Genomic DNA, 27,498 nt, shown 5'->3' on the forward strand with positions numbered 1-27,498 from the left:
GAATACAAGTAGGACACAAGTAAGCCACCTAGAATTACTAGGTTTAAAGCTTGCACTATACTCTCATCTCATGACCCTATATCCTATTGATTATGAAATATGAATTTTTTTTTTTTTTTAAAAAAAAATTGTAATATTCTATTCTTTATGCTAAAGTTTTACACCACATATTTAAATAGTTAACACTTTTTTTTTTTTTTTTTAGGTGGCTAATATATAAAGTTATTTAAAATACGATATATTAGTCGGTGAATGTGAATAATAGAATTACTCTTAAAAGAAAAGAGTGAATTTTGAAAACCTGAATCTCCACTCTCTAATCAAGAGAAGATAAGCGAAGAAAAAAAAAAAAATCAAGAGAAGATTATGGCTTATGAACAACAAGTAATGTTTAAGTTTGAATCTTATTATTATTATTATTTTATAATGGATAAATATTGGGTTTTTTTATGGTTACTTAAGGTTAGATTTTTTTTTTCAAACCATTATCTAATCATATCTATTAAACTGACATGCATCCTTATAACATTCAATTTTCATATATATTTTTTAAAATATATGTGATAATCACATGCTCTAATAACGTATATTAGTTTATAGATTAGATTGAAGAAATTATTCCGACTCAATTTAGAAAAAAAAAAAACTATTCACGATTTAATTGTATATTTTTCAAGAATATTTTTTTAGCAGTTGAAATGCTATATTTTCATATAATTCTTGTAGATGACAAGAACCAACAATAAGATTATTTTGAAATTTAGTTTGCCACATATTTTCATATGTGAACACCCCTCATCCACCTTTTGCTTTTGATTCTTAATATCTATGCAATATGAATCATCCTTAATAGATTTTCCAATGATTTTTATTTATTTTTTTAACTAAAATAACTCACCAACGCTACCTTTTTTCTATTTTAGTTAATAGCTTTTAAATATATTCTCCATTCGATTATCTATTCTTTCTCTCTACCATTTAAATATTTTTTTTTTATTGGATAGATGAAAGAGAAAGAAGGAGATAGAAATAATAAAAAACAGAAAAAAAGGAAAGAGAAAAACATAAAAACATTTACGTGTTAATGCAAAATACAAATCAGGAGAAGCATTTGACTCAAATGCAAAATACAATTTGTTTAGAGAAATCGGATAAACACGAATGTTTTCTGTTGATAATCCTTTTCTTCTATCTTTGGGTTGGTTAATCGAAAATTCGAATGGCAGTTTCTTGGCGTAAATCTGAGGAACGGGAAGGACATTCTTGCCGGTGAGAAAACGTAAAGAGCGGGCATTACGGTAATTCCACCATTGATGGTCTCTCCCTCCACGTAAAAACAGCAGTAAGATAGTAGGAGAAACCTTTTCCAACACACTCACCTTTGCCGCACAGCTATCATTCTCTTTTTACCTTGTATTTCAAACAACACAATATCAGGGAATGTTATCCCATGCTTAACTCTTGTGATCTCCGAACATCCCCAAGTGGTCCTTCGTTTTGTTTCGTTAACAAACTCCAACCGTCCGTCACGCCCACAATATATTCCCTCTCTCACATTTTCTCACCTCTATTTCTAGCGTGGCCGATAACGAGGACATGCGTTTTCCTCTGACATGGATGTGAAGAAACTGCCTTTTCCGGAGCAGCTTCTGTCGAGAAAAAGAAAGGTGGTTTCTGGGTTTGGTTTGGGGGTTGGAGTTTCTCTCGTTGTTCTTGTTGCACTCTTCCTCAACAGGTCGTTGAAGATTCCCACAGTGTTTCAAGGGTTAGATAGTGTCGGTGCTAATTCGTCGTTTGTTGAAACCCCATTGCCATTTTCAAGTACTGCTGACTCCTCCTCCTCTTCTTCTTCTTCTTCTTCTAATTCTTCTTTTGCCGATAGTACTAATGCTACTTCAGAGTTTCAGAACTATGTGGATTTGGAGCGAGGGAGTGAAGAGGGAAACGCGTCTTACAAAAACCACGAAGCAAATGTTTCAGGAATCACTGAAGGGGAAGATCTTAAGGCGGCCAATGGGGAAGGGAAGGGCTCAGAGGAGACCCAATTGGGGAATTTATCTGAGAGTGTCAAAAATGGAGGATTTGCTACTGATGAAGCAAATGGGTCAGTAGTTGCTAAGACGGGAGATTCTCTGGTTTCTGATGGAGGATTGATTTTAGAGAAGACCAATTCTGAAAATTTACCCGAGACACTGAAGAATGGGAGCGTGCTTGGTCAAGAAAGAAATGTTCTTCCCGGCAAAGACGTGGATTCAGGGGAAGGGAAATCCATAAGGAATTCAAGTATTTGGAATAATGGCAGGGAAAACAACAACGTCGGCAATTCTTCTAGTAGAGAAGAAAAGGCTTCCGAGGCAAATCATCAAGGAAACTTGGATGAGCAAAACAAAATCACAATTTCAAATTATGGTTTTTATGAGGCATGTGACATCTTTGACGGTAGATGGGTCAGAGATGATTCAAAGCCTTACTATCCTCCTGGTTCTTGCCCTTACATTGATAAGGATTTTGATTGTCACTACAATAGAAGGACAGATGATGGATATCTAAAATGGAAATGGCAGCCAAATGGGTGCGACATCCCAAGGTAAGATCTTCGTGGTTTTGGTGATTCTGAATGCTAGAAAAAAATGAAATTTTAATTAATTGCTCAATGTTCATAATGATCAAACAGTTTTTTAACAGGGAAGTTTCATGGTCAGCTTTATGTTTGTTCCATATCTCCATTACAAGTTGGTTAGACAAACTTAAGATTTTAATTTGCTTTGGGTGCATTTAGAAAATCTGGTGTCACCTTTTCATTCAGCATGATCACATAGGTAGTAAAAATTGTTGATATTGGATAAATTTTATAGCAAGGTGCAGGAGTCATACGCACTTTTTGGTAGTGAAAGTATCAAACGGGCTCCGTTGGTTTGTCACATTTATGATTTTTACCAGATTTGTTTGAACTTCTTTTTAGTCAACTCCATTTGTGGATAAATGACCAAATCTAAACTTTCTATGTTTATTTGTAATCTGGATAGTTGATGTTTGAATTATGTTTCTAGTGCAGTGTTTTTTATTGTGCCAACCTTTGTATGGAATGTTGTTTGTATTGAACTCAAGTATAACTCCTTTTTTTCTTTTTCCTCTGTTAATTTCTGATGTTACCCTCAGTTTTAATGCAACTGATTTTCTGGAGAGGTTGAGTGGAAAGAGGCTCGTTTTTGTGGGAGATTCACTGAATAGGAACATGTGGGAATCTATGGTGTGTATACTCCGCCATGGTGTCAGAAACAAGGCTAGAGTTCATGAGATCTCAGGAAAGAGGGAATTCAAGAAGGGGGGTTTTTATGCTTTCAGATTTGAGGCAAGTTTCTGAAGTCCCTAATAGTCTAAGCACTTAATCTGAAGTTGTGTAGCCCTCTAATTCGTGTGCATTTGCTGTCTTTTAGGACTATAATTGTTCCGTGGATTTTGTTAGTTCTCCATTCCTTGTTAGAGAATCATCTTTCAAAGGTAGAAATGGATCGATTGAGACATTAAGATTGGATTTGATGGACCGGACAACTTCTATGTATCATGATGCCGATGTCCTAGTCTTCAATACAGGCCATTGGTGGACGCACGAGAAGACATCAAGAGGGTGAGTTGTCATTCTGCTTGTTACAATTCTTGCTTCTATATCGTGCTGTGGTTTTGAAAATGGTGAAAGCCATGGTCAACTATGTTTTGTAATTTGGAAACAGGAAAAAAAAAATTGCATTATTAATATTCACATTGATATTTCCTGATATTACTATCTTCCGATCTTATGGCACGATTTTTCTGCCAATCGTTGATTCTTGACATGTTTTTGCATTGGTGTTCCTACAGAGAAGACTATTACCAAGAAGGCAACCATGTGTACCCAAGACTAAAAGTTCTGGAAGCATATAAGAGGGCTCTCACCACTTGGGCCAGATGGATTGACAAGAACATTGATGTCAACCGAACTCAGGTTTTCTTCAGAGGATATTCTGTTACCCATTTCAGGTTTAGGCCTATTCTTCACTCTACCGTACCTCCACTTATATGCTAACAATGTACATTTCTCTGTTTGCTCCATTCTCAGAGTCCCATATTCTGGTAGCTTTTCCAAATTTTTAGGCTAACAAAGTAATTTTACACTGCTCTGTTTCATGCATATTAGACCATTTAAAATCTTCACTTGCAAACTTCCAGAGATATAACTGCACCAATCCTAACCACCCTTGAGTTATCTTGCCTTTCTTCTGTACTGGGCCTAATTTTTATGTGTTAGTTTATTGTTGAAACCTAGCATAGGCTCATTGTTGGAAGTTTGATATTTGGAATCAGCTGTAAAAAAAAAAAAAAAAAACCCAAAGAATATCAGGAAGCTGTGCTTGTATAGAGCCGAGGCAAAAAATATCGAATGGTTCAGAAGAAAATATTTACCAGTCAATTGCAAATTCAACCTCACAACTAAATAAAGTAGTATTTTATTTTGATGTCTAATACTGCGTTAAATTTAAAAGGCTAGAAGATCTACTGATCCCAGCAAAAACTTAAGTTTTATCCTTGCTTCTTTCACCATTAGGGAGGGGGGCAGATATGAATTAAGTTAGATGAGTTTCATATTCCTCTGCCTCTACTGAAGTTTTGAATCATTTGATGTGGTTGCAGAGGAGGCCAATGGAACTCAGGAGGACAGTGCCACAAAGAAACCGAACCGATCTTTAATGAGACTTACTTAGCAAAGTACCCTTCAAAAATGAGAGCTCTACAACATGTGATTTGGGCAATGAGATCTCCTGTGGTTTATTTAAACATAAGTAGGCTCACAGATTTCAGAAAAGATGGACATCCTTCCATTTACAGAATGATATACAAGACAGATGAGGAACGGATTGCCGCTGAGCGATCTCAGGATTGCAGTCATTGGTGCTTGCCTGGAGTACCAGATACTTGGAATGAATTGCTATATGCTTCTCTGTTAAAGATAGGAAAGGGATCTTGGAAAAACTGAAGGTTGTAAACTAGCCGCCAGTTACATGTTAATTTGTCGTTATATTGATATGTCCTATCCTTTTTCTTCTTTTTGCTCATTAGATATATATCCTGTCTGAGCTCATATAAGTTGCGAATTCCCAATTAGGCTTAGTATTGTATGCTAATCCAGATGGTAAAATTTGGGGGGTCTTTGTTTAGTCTATGAAAAGTGTGAAGTAATAAATAGGTCACAACTCACAAGTCGATATGTATATTTTACGTTTCAATACATCCGAAATAAGATGATTCTTTTCATTTACTTGCAATTTCAATTGGATTTTACAGATTGAATTCATATTGCAGTAAACTTTTTGTAAGCATAAGGCTGAAATTTACTAGTGGGCCGGGGATGAATTTGTATCTAGTTTTTTCAGTTATTCCTGCAGAAATGGCGATTGATAGAAATAATAAGAAAAAGAACAAACTAGTTTACTCATATGTGAGTCCCCTGCTGGTTGCAGAGCCTTCAACTCAAGTGAGTATAAAAAAAGATCTCAAACTTTTATTTAGGATTTAGAAACGACATAATACACTCTTATTCTGAATTACAGAAGCACGAAAATGCATTCACACTGACATGACATTATGACACACACAACACACAGACAGAGACAGAGACAGAGGATTCCTCTGGTCTGCAGAAACTGGGCAATAAACAATTGCTAGTCTGCTGCAAATCAAACGATTCTGAAAGCTTACCTTAGTGGGGTCTAAAAGAGGTTCTTAAAGCACGCAACTTTTATTACTCTCATGCATAACATTAAAGAGGGAAAATAAATAAGAGCCAGAAAGACTCATGAAGGAGTCCATTGCCGTTCTGTGACTTGCCGGTTTGCCGTGCTTCAGCCAAGAGCACTGCTACTTACATAGAATGCTTCTTCGTGTGCTGAGCAGCAGCAAACTTATGAATGTAGAGCAGGGTGGGGGGGGAGTAGCCATCATCAAATCCCACCCGATGCTTTCTAGAGCCCATGGACATATTACTATCAATGATAGGCTTCATTGCCTATCATCATATCAATGGGCTCAAAGAAGAGCAAGTGGAGAAGTTCCTCTCTGGCTAGAGGCCTTAAATAGCTGATGATTGAGAACTGAGAAGTGGTGATCTGAAAATACACCTCTCATATGTCGTCTGTTCATTATCCAAAACCACAACTCTTGCTTTTCTCTTTTAGCTTTAACCATCGAAAGTTGCAATGTTAGGAAAAGCTCCTAATAATTAGCACTTGTTCCCTTCATATGACAATCTTGCCCCTAACCTAAAAACGATTTTATTATTTTATTATTTTTTATTATTATTATTAATTTTTTTATTTTAATCCTTTACACCCATTTCACATAAGTGATATAGCATAAAACCTAGTTAAAATACATCATGTCAACTAATATGAAATGAGTGAGAAAAGTATAGGATTTTTAATGCATTTTTATTAAGAATAGATGTATGTGAGTTAGAAGAATTTTCTTCGCCCTAATTTGAAGGAAACATTAGTAATTACTTAACTTTGAGTTACTTGTCCATGCAAAATATTAATTGCAAAAAGGGATATTAATGTCAATATAACCCAAGATGAGCATCCAAACTACTTTTTTCGTTGGCGCATTACTTTATTGATAATTGGAGTCTTGTTACTTTTATGTTGCAATCAGTGGATCCACTAACTGATGTTCATCTCCTACTTTTTCCAACTCCATATTCTCCTAATTCTCCACTAATCCCCATTTTCTATGGCAGCCAACCAAGCTTTCCATTCGTGAGCCATGGACGGCTCGTTGACTCCTTAAACAATATTCTAACAATCCTCCCCCTTTATATTTGAACCAATATCGAGCTCATTTTCTGTCAAAGCCAATTTGATTTAAGCAAGTTCACAATCTTAATTTCACACCCTCCTCATAATCTCACATGGGTCTTCTGAAAATAGTTTTTGTTATTTATTTATTTTTTTGAGAGAGAAAAGAAAAAAAAAGACAGAAAAAAAAAATAAGAAAAGATTTTATAGCTACCCAACTTGACCTTATTGTACTTTATGCTAAACGAAGTGATCTCCTCCTTGGAAATGCACCCAATTACACCAGTTGCTGTACCCACTACTATTTTTTCCCTCTGCTTTTTCTCTGACGCAAACAAACAAACACATCACAATCGCGCTTATCTTACTTTATAGAATCTCACTTTCCTCGTTCCATTTGTTTCCTCTTATTGAAGAAATTGCAGAGGTTTATTTGAATGATATTTATAAATTCTATAGCAATTGCTACGGAAGAAGAACCGTAACGAGTAAAATCCGGGTTCGATTTTGGAAAACTACTGTGCATAAATATCGCCATCACAAGTATCATCAATAATGTCATCCACTTATCTGTTGGTCATAGGAATTCCCCTAATAATTGATAGCCTCTATGAATTGTTTCAAATGTGAATCAAGTTCTGGGCCCATTTTTCTCCACACTTCCCTCTCCCAAAGATCTTCTCTGATTCACCTGGAAAATGACGTCAAATTAGCCATTCAACTCATTGCCACTCAAGTTTTTCATACATCACCATAACATAAGCCTAGTTGTACTTCACCAGAGTGACAAAAATCTTTTAACATTTCCTAGCCTTTCCCCCTTCTTAGTCACAAGTTGATTTAAGTTAACTGCTACATCTAAGTTTACGTGACATTTATCACATCAGCATATTATAAAACTATCACGTCAATTTTTAAGGAAGTTGTCACCGGATTTGTTTGGTCACCCATCTTTTTTCCTATACTATTTAATTTAGTTAACACCTTGGTGCTCATTTACCTTTATTCCTCCAAGCACAACGAGGATTTATTAATCGATAATGAGGAAATTGGGCCGGCAAAAAGAAATTTTTCTTGGGCTCAGCTGGTTTACTTTGGACGGTGAGTAGCCTTGCCTCAAACTCACATCATTTTCCTAATAAGTGGGTTCTCCAAATGCTTGCTGGATGGGCCAGTTGGGCCTAGTAGCTTCTTTCTTTTTTTTTTTTTCTTTTTTTTTTTTCTAATTAAAAGGGTGGGAAGGGGCGACCAGTGTAATTTTTCCCCTTGGGCGTTACCATCGGGGTCCCCACCCGCTGTGGAATGTCCGATTTGAGCCATAGCTACTGCCGGGGAAGGTGAGCCTGTCACCACAACCCCACCAAGGTGCAAGCCGGTAAAGCCCCTTCAAAGTAGCATCTGGTTTACGCATCTACTACCGCAAGCGGATTCGAACACGCGATCACTAGGATGAAAGGAATTCCATTACCAACTCGACTACCACCTTGGTGGTTAGTAGCTTCTCTTAACATACAAAGTTTTATGAAAAAGTGAAAAACAACTAAAAATGACATTAATTTTCTCCGATCTAATCTATAAAATTACATGTTTTTTGAGTGTGCATTTTTAATAGATTTTTTAAAAATTATATGATTCTTACATGGAAATAAAAATAATAATAAAAAAAAAAAATTCTCGCATGCTAATTCTTTTATCTCAGTTTAAAGAAAATTTATTTCTTTACCAGAAACGCTAAAAATAAAAGAAATATAAGAACAAAAGAGAGACAGCGGATTTTTAAAAAAAAAAACAAAAACACTCTTAGAGAAGGAAGAATTTTTCAACTATATAGGAGCTCCAATATTTGGGTTCATTTTGAGTGGTTGATTCTTGAAACCTTAGTTTGATTAAAATGGGAAATTAGATAGTAGACTTTTCCTTTCCACAGACAATTCCAAGAATCCATACCCCACAAAACCCATACGTTGCATGGGTGCCACTGCCCGAAATTCTTATCTTGTTGAGTCCTCTACGTTGCTCTTGCTTGAATTCTTATTAAACAAATCAGAGTAGCCCTCTGCAAAGCTGGTTCCAATCTCAGCGAATTATTTTATATGTATTATTAATGGGGTATGGTCAAAAAGATAGTGGGAATTTTGTTCCTCACCTAAATGATTAAGTTAACATTTAAGATAACCCCAACAAATTAGGTAAAATGTTCATATTAACTAAATTTAGCTAATATTGTTCATTTTTCACCTCCGACAGATTAGCTAGAGGCTAGCTAAAATACAATTGGTGCTACGGGCAGTCATCGTAGCACACTAGAAGGTTTCTTCAATATTTTATCTCTCTCTTCTCTCTTTTCTTTTCATCTCCAAGAAGAGGTTGGATTGACAAGAATATAATGAAATAATATTTTTTTTTAAAAAAAATAGAGAAGATAATAGATAATAGTAAAGTTTGTATTGAAAAATGAGTAAGTAAAGTGCTTTTTGATTATATATTGAAGTTCTAATATGCAAGACCTTCAAGCTGATCATGGCACTTCCATTTTGGTCACCAATAAAAATGGTTTAGAAAAACACTACTTTCTCCCAAAATGGCTGAGGAATGGTGGCTTCTTTTGACCAGAAGCTGTCCTTTTCTAGGCAGCTGGCTTGGAAAAAAAAATAGAGTGGGCTAGACTCCAGTCCCCCTGCATTTTATGTATATATATCAAAGCAGCAAAGAGCCAAACTTTCTGTAATTCTGTTTCGTATAAAAAAATAGAAATCGCATGCCGCCTTTGACCAATCTTGGACCATGTCAACAACCAACGACCAATCGCCCCTTTTTGACTACCCTGTAATTGGGGGAAAAAAAAAAAAAAAATTGCAGGAAGCAGCAGATATCACACGATCAGCATTTAAAGGTGTGTTTAATTTATTTGAACAAATTCTCTAAAGCAGAAATGATTTCTCCAAAATCAAGCATATCTTTGTGTCTAGAATTCGCATAATGAGGAGCAAAAGGTCGAATTAGACGATGGACGTTATAGAGGCGGTGCATGTGATAAGAGGCATTCTTTAATTAATTAATTTAGTTTAAAAATTAGCCAATCCCTTGACAACATGTGAAATTATGGACCAAGAAAACACCAGCATCAACATGTATGTTGTCGGGTTTAGGTGTCATTAATCTCTGCAAACTGTCCCCAGTGGGGCAAATCACAAGCTTTTAAGATGTTGCTCTTTTGAAACGTGGCATAAGCGTTAAGGTTAATCGTTTATTGTGCTTAAGAGTCAATTAGTAAAGAATTAGTAAGCAGCTAATCAGAGCTTACATTCCTTCACATGGGTATCTTTTGATAATGACTTTGGTCTTTGGAGGTCTATTTGAAGAAAGCATGATTAATTAACACCGCGCATTAATTGTTGACTTCCATTGTTCAAGATTATATGATCACCAACTTTCTCAAAATGCACCATTTAATTTAATTAAGGATGTCGTCCACAACCCTTTTTTGCTGACTATTCGGAAATTCCGACGAATGGTGATAAAAAGATGATGCCGGCCAAACTTTGAAGTTCTTTCACTAATTAAGGTGTCGTTAGAAACACGTGTTATTTTTTTACCCAAAAAGCTTCAAACCTCTTCCTCTCTCTAGCTATCGATCTCACCCTAACCATGGTCCATGACTTCATATAATAATAATAATAATTTACTTTTTTAGTTTTTGATTTTATTTTTGAGTTGTGGATCTTGTTTTGGGGTTTTGTGAGCCTCGTGAAGCAAGACTCTTTGATAGGCTGCATCAAGACTCAAGAGATAATTGGTAGGTGATGAGAGGGTTGTTGATGCAGATTAAACCCTAAAGGAATCACTTAAAGTGCATGCTTGCTGCTACCTCCTCTTCTAATGTGAAGAGAAGTGGCCGGGTGGAGAAAGAGTGAAAAACAAAAAAGAGAAAAGAAAAGGAAAAAGGAAAATTGGCAAAAGAAAAGAGGAGTCCTCGAAAGCATCAGATTGGATGTTTTTCATAATCAAGTAAATTAAAGCACAACATAAATCAGGGTCGTGGACCACATAATATTTTGCTTTGCTGAATATAATTTTAGCAGAGGTACAAAGACAACTCTCTCAAATTTTGGCTTCCACCTTGTTTCCTTTTGCCCTTTTCCAACATTCAAGACGGCACGTAGTCAATGAATTGTACCTCGATCTCTATAAAATCTAATATACCAACATCTTTTTTTCTTAGAAAAAAAAAAAAAAAAAAGAGTGAAAAAAAAAAATTTCTAAATTAAAAATAATGCACCATTTTTGAATCAATGTTCTCTTATTGAACCCTAAACTTACATTTATATAATAGTTTTAAGTGTTCTGTAAAATGTTTTATTTATGAAGTTGTTGGTATGTTTCTTTTTTTTAATTTTTTTATTTTATTAAAAAACAAAAATTATTTGGTATGGAAAAATTAGTGAATCGACCATGACATGTGTAGTAGTCGTTAAATCTTTGTAACGACAAATTCACCAGACATTCCTTAGTCTTGATTCTCATTGATAACATAAAAAATAAGGCACTCTGCCAGGAAAAAAAAAAAAATCATGTATAGATGTGGGTGTTTGACCATAAAAGCCTAGCCATATATCTAACGTCCCCAGATATTCCTGAAAACATTTGGAACAGGAGTTATCCTTTAAGAAAATTAAAAAATATATATATATATATAAAGGACCCATTTGGTCTCAAGGTACCAAATAGCCATGCTTCCCTTTTCTCGCCTCTTTTCTTTGGGCTTTCAGGACTGCAAATTTCCAAAACTCTTTTCTTCTCTACTTCCAAGTCTACCCTACTCCCTCGTCTAAATTTATATCAAGTCCCAGATGGTATAATCTGATTCGATCGTGACGCTCTGTTCCGACGACAGCAACTGATGAAGCTGGGAAGGCCATATTTTCACCCAGAGCCAGAGCCATTCATGCGTTGAAGGTACGTTCATATTATATAGTTTGTTTTTTTTCTGAGCATTTACGTTCATAACTTAAATATTATTAAATGCGACTGCGTTTTGAAGTAGAACATGGTTTGGGTAGCTGATCAAACTAATTAATGAATTTCATCCACCTAAATCAAGATTAACTTGATTGGATAAAAGGAAAAACCAAAATCTAAAAGATATTACTGTACATGCACGGTGTTCCTGCAGCCCAAGATTTCAACAGTCCGGTGATACTCGAATAGTGCATGTGCTTTTATTATGAACTTCGAGGACAATCCAACGGCGTGCATCACAAACAAAAGAACCAAGACTAGTACTGTATTCACTTTCTACTTTTTTTTTTTTGGTAGGAGGATTTCCTTTTACCAAGAGAAAGTTTTTACTGCTTTTTACTCCGACCAAAATGAGGCAAAACGATCGATCAAATCAATCAATCAACCAGCAACAGGAACCCAACAACTGCTTTACGTGCCCACACCCATTTGAATTACTTTTCATCAACGAATCCTGAGCTCAAGTTTAATATGTTTTTCGTTATTATATTGTAAGACAATTGATATTTTTAAGATTCATAGACAGGATCTTTTAGATCACAAAAATTTTACTTTCTTTGGTCTTGATTATTGTTTCATTTCTACTCATGTCATGGACTTCCTTAATCAAGAAACACCCTCCTTTGATACGTGGTATTAGAACATTAGGAGCAAATATCATATATGTACTTTTCTTCTTTATGTTTAGAAAAAATTTCAAAAAAGTTATAAAAATCTATTCACATTAAATTTTTTATATTTAACCAACTCTCAATGACTTTGTTTTTCAGTGGGTAGGAAACCAAAAGTAACTCTCTATAATTCTTTATATATTATTTGAGAAATGATATAGTACAATAAAAATATTATTTTTTCTCGTAAAAGTTTTAGATGGCAAGAGGGTATAGGTTTCATCCGTAGTTGCTGTAGTCTCACTCATTGATGGGCATGTGACCTCTTGCACCTAAGACTTTTACGAACAAAAAATAATATTTTTATTACACTATAGCATATCTCATATTATTTTAATATAAACATTTATTATTATTATTATTTTTTGATAATATAAACATTTCTTTTTACTATCTCATCTTTTATTCTTTTGTTTTAATTAAGAACTGTGTTAGAATTTTGTAAAAAAAGTGAGGGTAGTTAAGAAACTTGTATTTTATAAAAATAAAAAATATATTTTAATAGTATAAGAAAAAGTAAGAAAAGCTATTGTAAGTGAAATATATTTTCATAAAAAAGTAAAAAGTAATTTTGTACTCTAAACTTAAATTATCTCTAGCAAGGCTCGTAAACTAGCTTTTTAGTTAAATTTAATTATTTTTATTTTTTGTCTTACTCCAGAAGTGCTTGTAAAGTTCACCTTCTAACACCGTAAGCTTTCGTGTTTAAAAGTTCACTATATCACCTGTTACTCTGTTAGCACTATAATATAATTTCTCTCTCCTCTCTCCCTCTTTCTCTCATCTTCCTCGCAACGAACTCTCATCACATTCAAAAAAAAAAATTTCTCCTCTCTCACTTCTGTAGCTACGAAATCTCTTCTTTGCCGCAACAAAATCTCTCCCATCTCGCAAGAAATCCTCTTCCTCTTCTCATCCAGAATTTTTTTTTTTTTTTTTTTTTTTTTTTCATATCTGTAGCTACGAAATCTCTTCTTCACTGCAACAAAATCTCTCACATCTCACAAGAAATTTTTTTCCTCTTTCTCTTGTTCTCTCACCGATTCCTCACCTCACCCAAAAACTTCTCTTCTTCTGATCTAAAGTCACATATCTCTCTTTTTTCTCTCTCTTTCTCTTCTTCTGGTCTTTACTAAAACAGTGTTTGTATGATATGTGTTTGTTTTCCTTTGATCGAGTGTTGGCAAAATAATAATAATAATAAAAAGAATAAAAAATAATATTTAAGATAAAGTAAAGTGTAAAATAAAAGATATGGTAGAGTGTATAGTTAAAAAATAGTAATTAAAGTAAAAAATTGTAATTTTTCAATAAGTAAAGTAACTTTTATTACTAGAGATGCTCTAAGAAAAAAAAAAAAAAAAACTGCTACTCATACTCTTAGACCATGTTGTTGTGCCCATTCAAACACATGTCACATTGGACACACCACACCATTAACATATCAGGCCAAAACTTAAAACTTGGACATACCAACTATGATTGAAAACCTAGTATTGAGGAAGGTGGCCGCGTGGCTACTCTAGTATGGATGATTTCTCAAAGCCCTCGTATTTGCGAATAAGTAACCACACCATGTATCCTCAATTCCCCTAACCTACATGCTGTCTCTCCTCTTCATCTCTATTGACATTTTTTTTTTTTTTGGTTGGACATGAAATGGCCTGATTGCCATGTATGATCACTTATCACCATTATAAACTTAACAGAAGAAAAATAGAGAGTTATTTGATAACAATGCAAATCTTATGAGTGATTTGAAACATTTAAATTTTAAAGAATAATTTGATAAAAAAGGGTGAAATGTCGCCTTGTTTGGGAATGCCATTTTTTGGTTTTGAACTTAATTCATTTTTTGAGTTTTTTTTTGAGTGAATATCGAGAAGAAAAAAAAGTTGAGATTATGTTTGGATGGTAATTGATAAAATTAAGTAAAAATTATAAAAATATATATAATTTTAAAAAATATTAAAATATTAAAAAAAAAACAAAATTAATTTTTTTTATAAAAACTTATGGGCAATTTTGAACCACCCCTAGGGGTGGCCAAACTACCACCGAGGGGTGGATCAGCCACTCCCAAGTGTCTAAAGGTAACTGAGTCACCATTAGAGCCACCCCTGAAACTAATGGGGGTGGTCGAGCCACCACCCCCAAGTGTCTAAAGGTAATTGAGTCACCATCAGAGCCACCCCCGAAACTAATGGGGGTGGTCGAGCCACCCCCAACAGCGACTTTGGAGCCACCCCAAAAACTGCTTGGGGGTGGTTGAGCCAACCCCAACAACTACTTGGGCATGGTCGATCCGCTCTTAGTGCGTGGATTGACCACCCCCGAAGCTAATGGGGGTGGTTCGGCCATCCCTAGCCGTTACTTGGGGGTGGTTTGCCACCCCCAAATTAGATGGGATGGGGGTGGGTCAACCACCCCCATTAGCTTCAGCCTTCGGGGGAGACCGATCCACCTCTTGAGGGTGGATCGGTCACCACCAGATTTTTAGGGGTGGTCTAGCCATCACCTGGGGTGTTCTGACCACCCTAAATTTATTATTTTTTTTTTCTCAATCTTTATTTATAATTTTTATTAATTGGGTTGAAAGTTTTTGAGTTAAGTTGAAATTTTTTGAGTTAAGTTGAGTTGAGTTTAAAAAATTGTCAAACATGAATTTAGAAAAAAATTGAGTTTGAGCTGGAAAATCTTGCTTCCCAAACATGGCCAGTATCATTTGAAACATTTTTCCTTACTATTAAATAGAACATTCTTTATGGATTTGCAAACATAATTTTTGTAGTGTTCTGTTTTTGTTTTCATCAAAAGATATTTTGATTAAAAAAAAAAAGGTTATCACGAGTAGCACGAGTCACAAAATTATTGTTAAATAAAATATTAATTTCCTTTAATGCTTAAACATCATTTTGTAACAACTTTATAGAGAACAAACTTTCAATGCCATCCCACACGTGCAATTGTCCACCAATCTTACACAAAAACAACTAGAAAGGTGTCGGACGTTGAAATTGGCTTAACGCCCTCCGATGTTAACCCCAACCGGCTAGATCAACGGCTGTCGACGCAGGCCTTTAATGCGCTAAAGCTCCCAACACGTTTGTGAATTGTGATTGTCACAACCACAACCCGCATGGTTATGATGCAACAAATCATGTGGTCTCTGGATAGTAAAATTCATGGGGTCCCACTTCTCAGATTAAGAATTTTGAAGCTGGTCGAAGACAATCAAGTCGGTGGGCCTTAGAGCAGCATATCAGGCACTCGGAGTTTTTTAATTAATGAATCAGTTGTTGATCAAGTTGTGTCGGACCGTTCGGACAACCAGAATCGTGTCGGCCACCGTTTAAAGGCGTATAGGTTTACTTAGCTTCCCTCACACTTTGCATCAACGTTTCAAATTTGAAAAATACGTAGTAAAGCTAGGAATTTTATCTCAATGGAATATAGTATATATATATATATATATTTTGTGTGTTTTTAGTCATTTTTCATAATTTTAAAAAGTATAACAAAGGTAATATAACATGTTTCTAAAAAAAAAAAAAGATGGAAGTTTATCCAAATAATTTTTTTTTTTTTTTAAAATGGAAGTATGTGATGGAAACAAAAGTTGGTAATTGATGAAAAGTGAAGAAGTATGATCTTAATTTGTTTGATACACTAATTAATTACGGTGTAGGTACTAAGTTTCTTATTATTTGTGTATTAGAGGAAATTTAGGAAATTCTATTGATAATATTAGCTAATTATTTGAAATATGAAGCCAAATTGTTAATATTAAGTCTAACTTTAATATTAATTTATTTGAAAGTAATGAGGTACAAAAAAGAATGAGATACTTTTTTTTCGAGGCTTATAATATAATGAGGTTATTTGTTAGGGGAGTGATAGAACCTAATACAAAAAGTAGGGATATATTCAAAATAATGGAACTCCATAACTTTAGCCATATAATTTTATATTTTTGTGTTCACAATGTTACAGTAATTGTTCCACCATATATTAATTATCAAAAGTTAAATATTTTATTTTTTGTTGTAAGATGAGCTAAAGGAAACGCTTTCTAGTTTCTACATTTAAAGTGAACACGACCATTAAACATAACCATTTTATTAATATCTTTCCGTTCTTGATGAATAATTCTTAGTTGTGTATTGTGTTGGTCTTTTTTTTTCTTTTTTTTTTTTGCACATATTAGGCGGATGTGCCGCTATTTACATATTTTAGGAAAATTACACTTATCTTCCTCAATTTACCACGTAATTTGCAATACTTTTGCAATGTTTTAGTTTGGTTGAAGCATGTATCCTATTAATCTACCATATTAGGATTGCAATGTCGCCCCTCTCACAACCCAAAATGATAAAAATACCCCGCATAAGATTAAAAGTTTTTAAAAAGAAATAAACACTAAAAAAATGTATTACTCTTGTCCGTTCTGATTTTTTTTTTTTTTTTTTTTTTTTGGGGGGGGTGGGGGGGATTTTTAGGAAACTTATTTTTGTCACTTTGGGGGCAAAAGGGGAGACATTACAACCCCAATGCTAAATCAGTGATATTTGTTAACCAATTGAAAAACATTGCAAATTAGGTGGTAAATTGAGGGGATAAATATAATTAGTTTTCCCAAGTGTTTTTTTATTTTTTTTTATTTCCATGCTGCAATATTTCCTTTTCATTATGGCTCCTCTTTAGCAAACACCATCCATCGTAATAAGGTGAGGATTGTGTTTGTAATTCACCGATCGGAATAAAAGATCGAAATATTTGAATATCTTGGTTGGTTTCATTGTGCTTAAAGTAAACTATCAGCTTTAGTTCAACCAAGATATTGAACTCAATATGATGGAGGGATGAACTCAAATTTTCTTTCTCCATTAGTTCCCAGTGATCTTTTGTTTGTTGTGGGTGTTTGCCTGTAAGGAAACCAAAGTGTATATATGGTTCCTACATCTATTTTCTACTTGCCTATATAGCTTTTGCAATAGAAGGGAGGCTTGGCTTTGGATCCCCCTTGCTTCCAGAATTGACTAGATTCTATTTCTGGGTCGAGCGGTAGGTGAAAACCATTAGAGAATATTGCTCCCTCCTCAAAGGAAGAGAGAAAAAAGTGTACTGGCTTAGAGAATCACTTGTCATTTACCCATTTCTTTCCTATCAAGTAGCCTGTTAATTAGGAAAAAGAAAAAAGAAAAAAAAAAAAAAAGACTCTCATAACCATTCGCAGTACTATCTCTGCCTTCCACAGGCTGTAGCTTGCCTGCATGAAGATTGTTACAAAACCTTAATCTCTTCACAAATTCATGGTTTGAGGATACATTTTTTGAATACTTTGATACACCCAAATGTGGGTTTAAATAGAGTACAAGCAAGAGACTTGAATAATGAGTAACAACTTGACTCTAATTTCTAATACCAACCAAACTACATTTTGGACTCTTATCACATTAGGATACGTGTCGGAGATTATCTCTCCCTACGTGACATCTACATGTATGTCAACCATCGTAATAATTGTTTACAAAAAAAAAAAAAAAAACAAATTAAACCATCGTAATAAGGTAAGACGATCACCTTTTTTTTTTTGAAGAGATGCTTGGTGTACGCCGTTCTGATGGGCTCTTAAGTCCCACATATTAAAAAAACACCTATTTGTTAGAGTTTTTGTGGATCGAGCCATAGTTAAGTTAGTTCAGGAAATTGGAGGACTACTGGTGTATCAAGCCCCATTGGGCCCGTAAGGCTTGTCTACTCAAGGCCCTTGGACCTTAACACCTCTTGACCGTCCCCTACCGAAGAGCCCATAAGGCTTGCTTGTTGGAAGGCTCGTCTGCCAAAGGTCCCGACAATCCATCAACATAGACCATGGCCAATGGGCCAGGAAGAATCTCGTCGGTTATGCCCAAAACTAGTCGCATTATAGAATAAAGATACATCCATGCCCCCAATAGGATGTACAACAACCGATTTACCCCCTTGCTAGGTTAGATAACGACTCTTTCATGTTAGATACCTCTTCCAATATTCGCGGATAATGAATTTTCCATGCCATCACTCATGCTCTCAACAACATTTGAGCATGAGACTCTAAACTCAACCTAAGAGAGGCGCGAACGGCAAGCCTATATAAGGAAAAGTGGGAGGGGGGGACCTTACACTAGGTAGGAGAGGGGAGACCTTATACCATGTACGCATTCATTCATTTCCTTATTTAGTCGATTTGCTTTATTTTCTTTTCATTCTAATTTAAGCATTGGAGGTGATTTTGTTAGACGTCTGGTGGACCTCTCTAATTGTTTGTTCTAACCTTTAAGCCTTCTCCTAATGCTTAGCGTGGTCATTATATCATCCGTTGGCGCTATTTGTGAGAAACATTTTATTTCTTCTTGAATTGCGATTCTCCGAGACAAAGAGTTAATACCAAACACTAGGATGAGAAACCCTCCGATAAACAACATCGGCACTCCTATTCAACTAGCTCGGCCACCTAACCCTCACTCAGCTAGTTAGCTTAATCCACCACATGATCCTCAAACCAACTCGCAAAATAACTTCCAATTGACCCCATGCTCCTTCGGTTGCTTGACCATGTGAATTAATTTTAAATAAACAATTAGATAAATCAATTTTAAATTTTAACCATAAAATAAATTATATTCCTTCCAATCTAAAGGGTGAGGATCCTGTTGCTGATCGAGACTCGGATGATTATACAATGAGGAAATGACGGTTGAGCCCCATTTATGCTGAAAATCAATTTATTTATTTATTTATTTTTGTTCCGACGAAAAGACTGTGAACTTAACATTGCTATTTATGGAATAGTGGGGTTTAATATTGCCAATTAAGAAAGGGACTGCGTGCACATCGCTTGTTCTGTCTCTAAATTTATCACTTTTTTTTTAAAAAAAAATAAAAAAAAAATAAAAATCGCTAGTGCTGTTAATAGTAAAAAAAAAAAAAAAGAAAAAGGAAAAAAAGAAAAAGAAAAAAAAAATAATAATAAGAAAAAACAAAGACAAAGAGGTAGCGAAAGAAAAGGAGCTTCTCAAGCCTTCATCCTCTAGCTCTAAGCATCTTTGCTTGTTTGTTCGCCAAAAAAGCACACTCCCCAAGAACACTCGCAGTTACCTTCTGCTACTCCAATTCCAGCAAACGATCCGTTCCTCCTGTCAAAATTTAATATAAAACATTAAATCATCAAATTCCCGAGTTTAGAAATCCTCCTCTTTATTATTCTTCTCCATATTAAACACAGTAACATCACGCTAACAATCTGCGACTACTTGCTGTTATTTCTGTTTGACTTGGAAGGATAAGGATAGGAAGGGCCTCATGATGGATGAAATGTACGGTCTGAACACAGCGGCGGAGTATTCCGACAACTACAAGCCGCTGATGTCCCCGGACGACCTGATCCTACCCACACCGGATTACTACCAGGGTTTCCTCTCGTCCACACCCGCCCTCCGCGATCATCATCATCATCATCGGATTCCGATATTCGGATCCGACGAGTTGCTCTCGGCTGCCTCGGCTATATCGGAAGCCGCCTCCTTCACGCCCGAAATTCAACGCGAGGAGGACATGTCGAGCGTCATCAAAGCCAGAATCGCCTCCCATCCTTCTTATCCTCGCCTGCTTCAAGCTTACATCGATTGCCAAAAGGTGCAAGACCCTGCACCCACTTCCCAAGGACGTGTTTTTTTTCTTTCTTTTTTTCTTTTCTTTTTCTTCTCTCAAACTAATCTAAATTGTCTTGTTTCTGTGCTACAACATGTTCTTAAACTGTGATGATGATTATTATTATGTGTCGGTCTGGGTCAAGTAGTACTATTTTGAGCTGCGGCGTTTAATTTCAAACCTACCTACTGAGAGGAGCGTTACACCTATCTTTGCCGATTATTATGGCTTCTTTCCAATTTTGCTTCCACTTAATTTTCTTTTTTTTGATGGGTTTGAAGATTTTTTTTCGGAAATGAGTGGGAAAATTAGAAAGGAAAGAAAACTTCGTCTTTTGGAGTAAGCTTAATTTGGCTGCAATTTCTCTGGGGAATTAAGGGGTCTGAGAAAATGGTCTTGTTTGTGCAGGTAGGGGCGCCTCCGGAGATAGCGAGTTTGCTAGACGAAATCCGGCAAGAAAACGACATTTGTAAGCGCGACGTTGTTTCCACGTATTTAGGAGCCGATCCCGAGCTCGACGAGTTTATGGTCCCCCCACTCTCTCTCTCTCTCTCTCTCTACTAAGCAGTAGTAAGCAGTATATATAAACCTTGGTCTTAAATTGCTTCCTAAGTTTTCTTTTGTTTCCTTTGTATGTGTGAAGGAAACCTACTGTGACATGCTGGTGAAGTACAAATCCGATCTTTCCAGGCCGTTTGATGAGGCAACCACCTTCTTGAACAACATAGAAACACAGCTCAGCAATCTCTGCACAGGTCTCTCTCTCTCTCTCTCTTATTTGTTTATTAATTATGGGATATATTATTATCCAGATTTTGTTTTTGGCTCACGTTAGCATACCAATCCCACAACTATTGCTTTTTTCCCGTTTCTGCAATATCGATTTTACTAGACTCTAGAAAATTATTACGCTAACAAACAAAAACCCTAGAGATGGATGATTTGCGAATGGTGTTTTTTCTGAGGATTATGAGCTAAAAATGCTTTCTTGGTACATGGGTAGTGGTTGTTCTTCATTGTTTATTCAAGAAAACTAGTTACAGTGTTTGGAACCTTTCTCTTTTCAGTCTATTGCTTGCACGGGGCTTGGTCTAATGCCATTTCCTACCCTTGTTTCCTTTCACTATTTTTTTATCTTTCTTTCTCTGTGCCCAGATAAATATGAAGCTCCGAAGTGTCAACTTTTTTCAACTTGAGATTTTGATTTTGACGTTTCAGCCATTTTGAATGATGAGTACATCTCCAATAGTAGTAGCTGACATTTAATGTTACTTTCCGTATAACCACCAGTGATAGAGAATCCTTCAGCTTCTTATGGATCGATCGGTGCCTTTTGCTGCTCTTCAAATGATGTTTTCTTTCTTTTTTTTTTTTTTTTTCATTTTTTTTCTTCATATATGCTTTTATCTACAAGTATGCGTGAAATACATGCAATCATGGTTATAGAGTCCATTTTCTGGCTTGGTTGGGTAACCATCTCAAAGGCTTAATCCATAATATAATTAATTAATCAGAATCAAAGTATATATGTCAATTTCACTCAAATTATGCTAATGGTGGATCATTCTCATTCATGTAAACTTAGATGATCAGTATTGAATGAAGACAAATGTTTCTAATTTAATGTTAACAGATGGATAAAGAATATGTAAAGAATTAATATGGAAATTACCTTAATTGTCTGGGAAGTTCATGCATGTCAAATGAACAAATACCTTATGAATGTCGTTGAGTCATTTGTTATAAACGGTTTTGTGTCTTGTAGTGATTGTTGAGTACCAAAGAGTTTCAAGTTTAGAGTTGAATTAAGTAATGTTTTTATGTTGCTCTAGAAGTTTCAACATGAAAAAGTTCATGACATGTTACACCAAACAAAACAGCTATGTTTGAAAGAATTGAAGTGTGCCTATGGCATGTAAAGGGATAATAATCTTTAGCTGGGATTATCACAATATTTTCATCAGAAACATTTTATGTAGCAAGAAATCTTTGAAGGTTTTTTTTTTTTTTTTGGTTGCTGCTGCTTTAGTTTTAGTTTGTAAAGTATAAGTGCTTGACATATATAATTACATATGCTTCCCAATATTATCAGCATGTGATTTATTAGTCTTTAATTTGATTAGATGGAGCATTTTCTTTTATCTTTCTCTCTTCTAGTGCAAATGGTTAAAAGTGTAAAAGACAACATGGTGATGCATCATGCATGCCTTCTACTTTATTGCATCTCTTCACTCAATCTATTGGAATTTGGAAATTACACGGGCCTGCCCAAATTTTGATGGTTATGTCATGCAATGATGTCCGGTCTGGTTACTTTATTAGAGTTTCAAGTTCCGATATAGTAATACATATATATTTATATTTATGGATGGTTGGAGATGAAAAATGATTATTGGGAATTGTCTGATGGCTGACAAGCTGTTTGACAGCTAAAGTAACAGTTATATCTTCTTGAAAATTGTTCTGGGTGGTTTGAAATATAATATTGAAGCAACCAAAATGGAGTTCCTTCTATATACAGTAGTACATGTGCTGTTGTAGTTTTAATTTATAGCTTTCCCAATTTAAGTCTTGAAAGCCAAATCTTTCATTTTATTAGTCATCCTCGTTATCAGCAAGAAGAGATTCGCATACAAATCTTACAAATCACGTGAGCGAATACCAATGGTTTTCTAAAAGGACTCATGTAAGGGAATGATAATTTGCTGCTGCTTTGACATCCTGTTGAACTTCAAATTTTCTTGATTCTTAATTACACATCTTTGCAAGGTTGTGTGTTTGTGATTACTTTACTTGCAGAATGGATTTGTGCTTATTATTATTTTAAGTGTCTCAGCTAAAAAGGCTGCTGCAATTTCCATTTGCAAGGGAGTGTATCTCGTGCCATTGGCATGGGTGTAGCAGCCTTAGACGTTCCTCGGATGATGACTCAAAATATTTTATGATGTTTTGCAAAAGATTTGCAGACCACGGTAATCTGGTTAAGTTAGGGTTGGCAACTATTATTGTTTTTATTTGGAAGTACATATTAACTTTTTGGTGATGCTTTTTAATCATTTTTATATTGGCCTTTTCTTGTGCTTAGTAGTGGGTTCTCTTATTCCTCTTTTGCACAACTATTATTGATTCCTTAACTTGTTAAAAAAAATTAAAAAAAGGGTTAGCATTTTTCAGATATCCGACCATTGCTGATGTCCAGTTGGGCATATATTCACGTGCTTGGATTTTTAATGCACCTATCTGGCAGGGCTTCTCTTTAACCACTTTTAGCATTTGCAGAGAATATATCTTAGTGTTGCTTACTCTCAAGTTGTTGCATTCTTGGACCCTCTTTTCGTTGATCAAATAATTTGTTTATTGGATTATTGCTTCTTTAGCCTATGCTTTTCCTCCCTCCAAGTGGGTTAGTAATCCAGGTAGGAGAAGCTTTTGTTTGACATAATAGATTCCATATTTCGGATTTCACAACTTCTTGTTAATTTCCCTTTTCTGGTGTCTCGATCAAGCAAAGTTATCCTGTGACCTCATACACTAATAACGAAGACATTTCTGCTGCTGTCAATGATTATAATCAGTCTTGACATGCGATTAGAATATGCAAAACCAGTTATCATTGACACGGGAGTAATCTTCATTAAATTGAATTGCTGCATATACTTTTTATAGGCTAGAAACTTTCCGCTGCTGTCAATGAAATGCATCTGCTTGTGTAGGCTAGAAACTTTCTTCTTTTCAAATAATGGTGTGAATAGTTATATCCTTTACTATATATATGGTGTTCATTTCATATAGTATATTGGATAGTATATTGCATTTTCCTCCGAAGGATTCCATTAAGATTCAGGAAGACCTATGGTAGCGTTCTTTCTTCTTATAGTGGGGTCGAATCCTTGTTCTTATATTTCCAGACAAACCCTTGTTCTACACCTTATGCTTTGCCAATGGGGAAAAAGCTTAGGTTTTCTTCTGCATATTTAATCTCTCACTCCTAAGTGCGCTAAAAATAATCAATGAATTCAAAATGATCCGTTAAAATCTACTAGTTATTTTTAGCACTAAGAATGGAGTGTGGAGCATTTATGTATTAAAATATGATGGTCATGCACTTTTTCCCATCCTCTTACTTGCTCTTTCTGGGTCTGACCCCGGATACTCTTTCTTCTTCTGCTTCAAAAGGTTTCCATGGGAAGCCTGAAATGATTTTTTTCAGTGGGGAAGCTAGTGTAATCGTGAGGGGCAGTATGGGGAACTGGCGAATAATAAATGCTTAGTTGAAGTTTTTAGCTTTTTGTAAAGCCCGTATAGAGCGGGTGGTCGAGGAGTTGCAGAGTAACTCACATGGACTCCCGCAGTTCTCGCTGTGAAGCACAGCTTTATGGGGTGAAGGGAGTGTTCAACGCGCACTGAGCTTTCCTCTGCCTACTCCTGCCCCTGCTTAGTGCTTGTCATTTCCATGGACAATATTTGGTCTCTTCTGGCCCTTGTGGGTCTTTGTGCTTAATCATGTCTCCATTACACGTGTTCCGTTTTTCGCCATGTTAAAATTTAAAAATAAAAAACCAACCGTGGAGATTGATTTTTGAAAAAAAAAAAAAAAGAGAAGAAAACTTACAAAAGTATGTACTATAATTTTCTTTTTACAGTTTAGATTTATTTTAAAATTTTTAATAAGAAACCACGCAATAAAGAAACTATATTTGTCTACGAGTCCTTTGTTTGAATTGTTTCCAAGTGGCCGGAGAAATATCTGTCGGCTAATAAAAATATATTTATTTATAATATATACAAAAAAGAAGGACAAGGGGAGAGTTATGGGGTGATATTATGGTGGGTATTATTAATATGAGCTTATCCATCTACTCCCAATCAGATATTCGTGTGGTTGTCCACCCTGACTTTTTCGAGTCTCTCACTCCGACTGACGAAGGATGCAACCTGACGAGAGTGTGAGACTGCTCTCCCCCTTTTACTTTTCTTTGCCACCTCGGCGTGGAGTGTGCAGTGTACCCTTATTCGGCAGTCAAATCCTTGTCAGACTGAGTTGCTGTCAGAATGCTGATGTGGCCTTTCCCTCTCTCTACATTTCCTAGTTTATTAATGTGAATGGACCCAATTGCCCATTCCTTCTTTTTATCTTTATTCCTGTTCCCATCACACATTTCTCCTTGCCGTGGGGTTCCAGAATATCTTCTGCGAATCTCTTTTATAAATATTTTACGTCCTCTTGCCAAAATTTGAACTACAACTCAAATATATATATATATTTTACCTAGGGTTGACAATTATTTTGATACGACCTGTCAAACTCCATACAAATTCAACACAAAATTAGTGAATTATGGTTGAGGAATTTGACCCGTTTAATTAAATGAGTCGAGTTAGGGTTGACTTATATACTTTTATACTCATGCTTTGATACATCCTGAATTCAACACGACTTGTGAACCTAACATGAATTGAACACGAAAATAGCATGCTAGCATTGAAGGGTTTGTCCCTTTAGATTATGGTTAATTTATATAGTCTTATATTCATACATCGATTCACAACTTAATTAACTTGACATATAAACATGAATTGTCACTCCCAAATTTTTGCCTACCATCCATGTTGTATCAATGTATATATCATGTATGCTTCTTTGCCATATAAAATGAAAGGACTATGTATGCAAATTAATTACATGACTATAGTTTGATGACTTATTCCGACAAATTTCTGCTTCTTTAAGGTTTATCTTTTGATTCTTTTTTACATGAAATATTGGCCTTGTCTAGAGGCTAGAGCTATAATCCCCACGCATTATGGTCATAATTAATGCTCTAGTCTTTTCTTGCTTCTGTGAGCATGTGTGTTCTTTTCTTGAGAGATTTTTTGAATTCATTTGGGCAGATGAAGGTGGTGTATCATCAGATGAGGATTTAAGTGGCGGAGAGATGGAGGTTCAGGAAGCTCAACTGAAGAGTGAAGATCGAGATCTTAAAGATAAGCTTTTACGTAGGTTTGGCAATCATATTGGTTCCTTGAAGCTGGAGTTTTCAAAGAAGAAGAAGAAAGGAAAGCTACCAAGAGAAGCAAGGCAAACATTGCTTGAATGGTGGAATGCTCACTATAAATGGCCATACCCAACGGTAAATCATTTCTTGAAAACCATGCGCTCTAATGCACCTCCATCTTAAAACCTGCATGATCACTAGCTAATCTAGGATTCACTATAAGAAATTGGCCAAAGTTATTGCTAAAAGTCTATAAGTCGTCGCAGTTGATCTGTTGAGAAAGGTTATCAACGACGACTTTAGTGTAAAGAAAAGAATTTGACTTCTTTAATTTGCTGTACTTGAACATCCAGGAAGGAGATAAGATTGCGCTGGCAGAATCGACGGGGCTAGATCAGAAGCAAATTAACAATTGGTTTATAAATCAAAGAAAGCGGCATTGGAAACCATCTGAGAATATGCAGTTTGCAGTTATGGATAATCTTTCAGGACAATTCTTTGCAGATGACTGATCACATGCATGTACATATGTACACTCAAATGTATCTCCCGATCATAGTTCGATGCTTGTGTTAGTTTCATGTATATTGTAAAATGGAAACTTGACCGACATTGATATATTAATTAAAATTCCTACCTAAAAGGAAAAATAATTGTATTTTTCATTTAGATTTGGAAGTTGACCGACGCTGATAATGGAAATGCTTACATGGTTTTGGTTGACTACTCCCGTCTTGGTTGTCTTGACTATAATTCTTTTTTATTTTGTTTTTTGCCACCTTCAAGTAACGGTCCAATAAGCCATAGGATGGATGCAAAAGTTGGAGCAATTTGTGAGCTTTGGGTGGTGTGAGGATGCTGGAGAGCAAGGGTACTGACAACTTGAGAGTCTTCTTCCAAAATGATGTCCTTGAGAATTGAGATCACAAGGGGGTGATATGACAAACAACCTTAATGATTTGGCCCTCAGAGTTTCTAAAGACAATAGCTTGAGCAAAGTAGGAATCCCTTGAAGGAACGTTGAGGAGGAGGAGACCCATTTTTTTCTGGGAAAGGAAACATTGGCTTCATTTGTTATTGCTTTTTGAAATGTGCCTTCTATTTTAGTTTGAAAAATGTTTTGGTGTGATAAATAATTTGGAGTTTTTTTTATTTTTTTGGGTTTTAGGTTGTTCGTTAATATATCAAAAATATTTGTTAATATATTAATAGTACTTTATCAAAAAATTTCCTAAAGTTTAAGTTTTATCAATTTACTCCTTAAAGTTTCGTCTGTTATCAAATAGATTATTC

The 27,498-nt window shown here is 35.4% G+C and overlaps 2 protein-coding genes across 3 annotated transcripts; both read left to right on the forward strand.

Annotated features, from left to right (window-relative positions):
* The first annotated feature begins 1,116 nt into the window (after positions 1 to 1,116).
* Positions 1,117 to 5,293, forward strand: TBL2 (trichome birefringence-like protein (DUF828)). The gene is made up of 5 exons (XM_059590098.2): positions 1,117 to 2,587; positions 3,160 to 3,352; positions 3,438 to 3,628; positions 3,859 to 4,017; positions 4,669 to 5,293. The coding sequence occupies exons 1-5, from the start codon at positions 1,614 to 1,616 to the stop codon at positions 5,009 to 5,011; spliced, it is 1,860 nt and encodes a 619-aa protein (XP_059446081.2). The 5' UTR covers positions 1,117 to 1,613; the 3' UTR covers positions 5,012 to 5,293.
* A 6,278-nt stretch (positions 5,294 to 11,571) lies between these two features.
* On the forward strand, positions 11,572 to 26,931 carry KNAT6 (homeobox protein knotted-1-like 6). Of its 2 annotated transcripts, XM_059591423.2 has the most exons (6): positions 11,572 to 11,783; positions 19,841 to 20,194; positions 20,618 to 20,737; positions 20,853 to 20,964; positions 26,102 to 26,340; positions 26,559 to 26,931. In XM_059591423.2, the coding sequence occupies exons 2-6, from the start codon at positions 19,862 to 19,864 to the stop codon at positions 26,715 to 26,717; spliced, it is 963 nt and encodes a 320-aa protein (XP_059447406.2). In that variant the 5' UTR covers positions 11,572 to 11,783; positions 19,841 to 19,861; the 3' UTR covers positions 26,718 to 26,931. The 2 variants fall into 2 exon arrangements, with proteins under 2 accessions (XP_059447406.2, XP_059447405.2); XM_059591422.2 differs by lacking the exon at positions 11,572 to 11,783 and having other exon boundaries at positions 19,576 to 20,194.
* Positions 26,932 to 27,498: the final 567 nt, after the last annotated feature.

Source organism: Corylus avellana, chromosome 4, assembly GCF_965113065.1.
Source record: "Corylus avellana chromosome 4, dhCorAvel1.hap1.2, whole genome shotgun sequence".
Taxonomy (NCBI): domain Eukaryota; kingdom Viridiplantae; phylum Streptophyta; class Magnoliopsida; order Fagales; family Betulaceae; genus Corylus; species Corylus avellana.